Source organism: Hemiscyllium ocellatum, chromosome 8 (assembly GCF_020745735.1).
Source record: "Hemiscyllium ocellatum isolate sHemOce1 chromosome 8, sHemOce1.pat.X.cur, whole genome shotgun sequence".
In the NCBI taxonomy this organism is placed as follows: Eukaryota; Metazoa; Chordata; class Chondrichthyes; order Orectolobiformes; family Hemiscylliidae; genus Hemiscyllium; species Hemiscyllium ocellatum.
In genome coordinates, this window is record NC_083408.1 from 26406670 (window position 1) to 26413758 (window position 7089).

Here is a 7089-nt window from a genome sequence, read left to right on the forward strand (position 1 = left end):
GAATTAACCATGATTGAATAGCAGAGCAGTTTGGAAGGGCATTCTTGCTCCTATCTCTTATGTTCTTACATGTTCCCAGACATTTTTGATGAAAGCAAAACACCTTTTTTGCTAAGAATGCTCCCTACCTCTTAAATTGGGAGGGCAGGACCTGTAAACAAATAGCATTCACGCCACCTAAATGTCAGCGAATGACCGCCACGGATGAGAGAATCTAGACAATGCTGAATCCCCACCATCAATGTCCTAGGGAGTCACTGTTGATCAGCAACAACTGGATAAGGCATATAAATACTACGACTAAAAGAGTGAGTTAGAAGCGGAGAATTCATACATTCTGTAACTCATTCTCTGTGCCCTATGTGCTATCCATCACAAGGCACAAATTAAAGGTGTGATAAAAGATCCTCACTTGCCCGAATGAGTTGCAGGCAACTCCAACAACACTCGAGAAGCTCAGTACCATCTAAGACAATATAACCACTTGGTCAGCATCCCATCCACCCCTGACTCAGTGGCAGGAATGTGTACCATCTACAACATGTACTGCAGCAATTCACCAAGAATCCCTCAACAGCATCTTCCAAACCTGTAACCTTTATCATCTAGAATGCCACGGATGCCAAGGGGTGGCACAGTGGCTCAGTGGTTAGCACTGTTGCCTCACAACATCAGGGACATGGGTTCGATTCCTGCCTCGGACAACTGGCTGTGTGGAGTTTGCACATTCTCTCTGTGTCTGCGCGGGTTTCCTCCGGATGCTCCAGTTTCCTCCCATAATCCAAAAATGTACAAGTCAGGTGAATTGGCCATGCTAAATTGCCAATAGTATTAGATGCATTAGTCAGGGATAAATATAGGGTAGGGGGATAGGTCTGGGTGGTTAACTCTACGGAGGGTAGGTGTGGACTTGTTGAGCCGAAGGGCCTTTTTCCAAACTGTAGGGAATCTAATCGAGAAAAAACAGAGGCTTGAAAGAATTTTTTCCAAGGCACCTCTACTTATTCACAATTGCTGAGTCAGAATCCCTTCTGAGCAACACTTTGGGTGCACCTACACCACATGCTTTGCAATTGTTTACAAAGGAAGCTCACCACCAGCATCTCTTGGGTAATATGATGAACAACTACTGCTGGCTTTGCCAGTGTCACACACTCATCTCACCAAAAAATGGTTATGTCCTGCTGATGTCATATGTTGCTTAAACTATCGCAGGGAAGTAGTTTGCGCATGATTTGATTTCATGATTTGCTGATGAAATAATTCAGTTTTCTATGATGCACACCCTGCTAATTAATGGTTGCTTGCCTGTGCTTTTCTTTTGCAGATTGAAGGAAAATGAAGTAACTGCCATACCGATGGTATTATATAATCAAGATTCTCTGCTTCTTGAGTGCAGTCTTCACATCAGTAATTTATTGACAGTATCTCTCTTGCAGTGTCTAAGCTATAAGCTTCATAGTGCACAAATAACATTTAAAAATCAGAAACCTTATAATAACTGAGGCCATGTATGCTTACTAATTACCAAGCAGCAATGCAATATTAATTTCACTTTACTTTGCTATACTTTTATTTGTTGCAATTGCAGCATATTTAAGCACTTTATTTCTACTTTACAATTTTATTTGAATTTTGAGAATGTGCACATGGTGTGGTGGTTGCAGGATAGGTAATGTTTGATAGATGGATTCAGTTTAAGAATAAAACTGGTCTCTAAATGTGATTTAATTTAAGACACTTGGTTTAACACGTGTTTTCAAACTTTTTGCCTCTTTAAGGGACATAACAGGTTTCAACAAATGCCTGTGGACAATATTGCTGTGAATTGTGGTATGCATTGTTGTTATATGCATACTTTGCTAACAGGATTGGTTTAGAAGGTTGTAACTTAGTCCCTGGCAGAAAATGCGGAACAAAACATTAATGTGCATTGATATGACAAAGCTAGTATAGAGAAAGCTAACTTACACTCTCTTCAGATAGAGTATAAATACAGAGTCACAGTAAAATTAGTTTAGACTGGTCTTGGTCCAATTTCCGGTGGACCCTGTTAAAACCTGGCACCGCATTTAGTGCGTTTGACACGTCTGCTCAGACAGGATGGTGTTTGTGTGTGTTGGGAAATGCAATAACTCCATATTAGGAGAGAAATGTATTCAGACACGAGGGCTGATAATGCACTGGCAAGGCAATCTGTCTGAAGGGATTGCTGCACTAAATATGATTGCTCCACTATATCTAACTCAACATCATACGGAGTGTTCTTCCAGCCTTGTCTTTTCAGGTGACAGCCCACCACCTTCCGTTCTTAAATCCTTCTTACAAGTCTATATTCATTTGCATTTTGAGGAAGAAAACAATTTTCAGCTGAAATAACACGTACATTGATGTAATCTATTCAGCCATGTCTTGATAACCAGCAGTATTATGATGAACCTGCAGGTTACATATGTTCAGTCTGTTTGTAGGATATACTGACATCATTAATGGCAGATGGCATCACAGCATGTTTTGGTACAAAGCCACACAGATTTAAATCTTGGAGGAAGAAATAACTCTTTTAACCAGAGTTTTCCAGTACTGAAATCCCTCAATACTCAATATGCTGGTACCTATTATCTGTATAAGACAGGGAGCAGGTTAACTGATTTAGTTATTTCTCAATTCTGGGAGAATTACATTGAGGTCAACTTGTAACCTCTCAAGGTGTGCATTAGACTTCAAAAAACAAGATTTGTCATTTTAGAAGTTGAAAACGTTGGCAATCCCAGCATTTTGTTCTTCGCCTTAATGAGTGAAGAACACAGTTTTTTTTAATATAAATAGGTGAGCTTGTGTGTGAATACAGTAGGTTGGCGAAGATAACCAGGCACTGCAATCATGCTGGATTTCCAGCTTTCATCTATAATTATCATTCTTCAAAAGCAGGATTTCATCTGAGTGTTCCTGTTCTGTATTGAAGGTTGGATCAGAAGTGAAGCCCCTACATGAGAGAAGGTAGGAGAGAGAGAATGATTTTAGATTCAGTAGCAGGCTGAAATATCGGGATAGTTGTGTGTTAATAGACACTTTATGTTTACACATTTCAGTAGTGTGTAGTGTTTGCTATTTTATTTATATTTACAGTTTGTTACTCATGTCATGTAACCAACAATTAAGATGAAGTGAGTCCATGGAAACCACGGTTACTGATGTACATGCATAGAGCATGGTTTGGAGTTTATATATTTAAAGCAATTAATATCTGTGGCCATCTTAGACAGGATTGAAAGTTAGAATAGTTTATTTTGAAAGCTGATTTAAAATTCAATGAAATTATTAAAAACAAAATTGACTTGTTTTAATCATGCCTCTGATAGTTTTTCTTGTAGTTGTTGAAAATTTCGTATAAAGCTCAATAACTTGTTTATTAAATGTTAAATTAAGTTTAATCTGTAGACACCTTTAGCATTACATTGCTTCATATGATGTATTGAAGATTTGTGTGCACAGTTACTCTTGCCATTAAGAAGATGAAGAACAGAAGCTGAGCACTGAACACAGACAGGGAGAAAGGAAAAAGAATAAAAAGTTCCCTCCTCAGATGTCTCCCTTCCAGATGTCTTAGGCGAGGTCTGGATACAGATTATTTGCTCATTTACAGAACTTGTCCTGTGACGGAGAGAAGTTTGAAACAAGAATTATTTAAATGAAAACATTCATTATTGGGTTGAGTATTTCTGTATGAAAATTGGTGAAACTGTCACTGACTTCTGCCTCAAGTTGTTTCATTGAGGATTTATAAAGTGTAAGTATTGGGAAAGAGATATTGCTATCGATAATCTATCCAATCTTCCATTTTAATACATTATTCATCTTGTAAAATGTGTGTATTTTCCTGACATTAGGTCTGCTTTAATAAATGTAACTCTTTTGAGTTTGTGAAATAGTTAATACCATGAAACATTTTTGCAAAGACGACGTGAGTGAAATGGGTGTGTGTCAGGGTCAGTTCTGGGTGTGTTTGAGGAGCTGACCCCTCAACAAACAACCTAATAGCCCTGAAATTCTGATTTGGGTTGGAAACCCTATTTCAAACAAAAATGCACATAGTTACGTTTTGCTGACTTCTGCTCTGAAAATTCTTGGGTGGGAGTCTTGTATTGGATACATGGGAGGCCTGTCCCAAAATATTTACGGCCAGCAGCAGAGGAAATAGTCATGGAAACCACTCCCTCTTTATCAGTAATCTATGTGCTACATTCTGGGATACAAGTGTCAAGCAGCACAACAGCCACTTTGACAGCTCCTGTAAAAGGATAGGTTCATAAGGTAATTGTGAGGAGATAGTGCACCACATTATTGAGGGAATTGGTGATGAGGAGTGTGAAATGCAAGATATATGAGGGACGTGAGAGCTACCAGGGTAATGGATAAGTGTGAAGGCTAAGTCAAGAGATTGGGTTAGTGAGGGGAGGGGAACCAGGTCAGGTGGGGTTTGGAGGCTGAGAGGGGGTCCCTTGTGTCAAGTTCAGTGATGGTGATATAGGGGCAAAGGTGGAGAGGTCAGTAATGAGATCGGGGATTCAATGTAATAGGTACCCAAGAGATAGAATAAATTTTTAACCCTCTAGTGTTTCCTGGGTAATTGTTAATATTAAGTGAGTCAGAAATCTCCTTCTTTTGGGGTTTTTTCAGGGTGTTCCAGATGCAGGGGAATTGCCATTAGGATTTTCAATTTGCCAGACAATTCCTTCAAAGTCAGCTATTTCTACATTTCTACATGTTCCCAATGTACTACTCCAGTCTCTGCTGTCGTTATGACTACCTGAACATTGGGATATCTGGGCTAATGTATTGAATAAGATTTTACGGATTACTGATACGTATAAGCTCCTTATTCAGGAAGAGTTGTGAATTATTACAGTCCTGATTCAAGCAGAAAATATTTCCTTAATTGTATTCACGTTAGAAGTGAGTGTTTATATTTCAGCAATAACTAGATGATCACCTGATAGAAACTTGAACCATTAGGATTTTGTACAAATGGCTAACATATTAAAATAAAACATTATTGTTTTTGTAAATATATCCCCCAGGGAGTGTAGCATAAGGCGAATCAGGTGAATCTCCAGTGTTCAAATTTCTATTCTTTTATCTTAATGTTAGTCTGATTTTCCAGGGCTGTAATACAGGTCACTAACAACACAAACCATTCGTAATCAGCTAAAACATGTAATTTGAGAATTAATCTAAACTTTCATTGCTGAGTTCAAGATCATTATTCTGTACGGTCAAAGCCTATTTTTGTTTGTTTCGTGTGTTCGGGAAGTAGTAACCGAAGCCCATGCTTAGTTTTCAATTCCCAATCCCACTGTGTTCAGAGTAGACTATGCTGACCGTCCAAATCTTAATCTCAGTTTCATCTTCTGAATGTCAATGCTGCAACACTGTGGTCAAAAATGTATCACAAGTATCCAGTGAAATAAACTATTCTGTATAGTTCTTCAAAAGCGTCACTACCTGAATTGTGTTGTTAAAAAACGGTGCTGTCTTTTATCTAGTTATTTTTGCTAGTGAAATTTTAGGTGAACTTGCAATGAATTGAGCCTGCACCACTTTGATTTGATGCCTGCTTTCACTTTTTAACCCATGTCCAATTCAGTCCACAGCAATAGGGTGAGAACCTTACTTCCAATAAGGATTCCTGTATGAAACAGGTTTGCGGACTTGCCAATATTGCTCAGTCCCAAAGCTGATTGGGACAGAAACTCTGTCAATAATTTGGATAAAGGTGCTGAAGTTCAAATTGAGGCATATTGAGTAAAGTGATGTAGCTGTATGTCATATCAGCTGCAGCAGAATGATGTGGAAATGAGGGCAGCAGTTTTACTGGTTGACTTGACTGTGGCGAGAAAGAAATCTGCAAGTTTGGAGTTATTAGTGTGTTATGGCATTTGAACTTCACAATGCCTTTGTGACATTACTGACAAATTCCCTGTCCTGAAGTCAGGACCTGATTGACAGGTTTAGGTTCAGTCGAGCAGGGAATCTGCAAAAGAGGCAGCAGGACCTGATGGGTCATATCCCTGGACAGTGAAGGGTCCAAACCTTGACCCAGTGGAGAGACATACCCATTGGTTTGCGAAGAAGTTTGAAGTTCCAGGAAAAGCACTTCAGCCTCTTCTGGCCCACAAGCAGTGCTCCAGGGTTTGTCCTGCCTTGCTGTAGCTGTCAAACTCCTTGGCCAATGCAGTTAAAGTTTAAAATATCAAATTAAACCTGAGGTTTGCAATCGTAGTAGGTGGTAAAGTCCTATCATTCACAGTCACCAGTCATGAATTTAAATTATTATGCAGACCATTTCACCCACAGAGAGTCCAGTATTTGCTTAGCCACCGTTTTTAGGGGTGAGAAATACTGTACTTGGAGAAAATGTCAAAAAAAGCTAAGATATGTGAAATACGATGATGTATTGCTCTGTATTTCCTGCATTTGGACTGAACAAAGATCATCTGCCATGTTATTTACTGGAGTACTTGCATCAGGTTGTTCATTGTTCCAATCATGATATTGGAAGACTGTCCAACAGAATAATGGTAAGTGTAACAAATTTTATATAATTATTTTATCAAGCTTTTTTCTTCCAGTAGGATATCTCCATTTTCATTAAAGCATTGTTTTTATTCCTTTCATCATCTACTGTTTGTATCATTTTCTTTTGGAGGATTGGAACCAATTCAGTAACAAATGAGGTTTTCCAAAAAACAGCATAACTCTTACAAACATGGGAATTCATTGATTTTAAAATGCTTGGATTTTGGTTATCCTGCCTGGGTGTAAAGAAAAAACAGTAATTAGCAGGTTAGAACTGGCATGCTTCCAAGTTTGGGAATTTAATCCTCATCAACTACCAATCCTAACTTTTATTCCCATACTAAAATTTCACAAGTGCGTGAAATGCAAAAATTACCATTCTTCAAAATTTACTAATATAATTCTGGGAATGTGAATGGAGCTACACTGTAGGCCAGTAATATTTGAAGTAGCTGTGGAGGAATGGAGACTGAAACAATTTTCTGATTGCATTTTTCCAACAGAAAGCAC

The 7089-nt window shown here is 38.5% G+C and overlaps 1 protein-coding gene across 9 annotated transcripts in view; it reads left to right on the forward strand.

Moving 5' to 3' along the window:
• Positions 1-4101, forward strand: part of LOC132818064 (coiled-coil domain-containing protein 9-like) — a 292055-nt gene extending 287954 nt beyond the window's left edge. For 8 of the 9 annotated variants that reach the window (XM_060828707.1, XM_060828708.1, XM_060828711.1 and 5 more), the window contains one exon: positions 1328-1523. In XM_060828707.1, the coding sequence (XP_060684690.1) occupies positions 1328-1342 (15 nt within the window). In that variant the 3' untranslated portion in view covers positions 1343-1523. Of the gene's footprint in view, positions 1-1327; positions 1524-2965; positions 3001-3495 lie in introns of those variants that run through there. The other variant, XR_009644952.1, reaches the window with a different exon arrangement.
• Positions 4102-7089: the final 2988 nt, after the last annotated feature.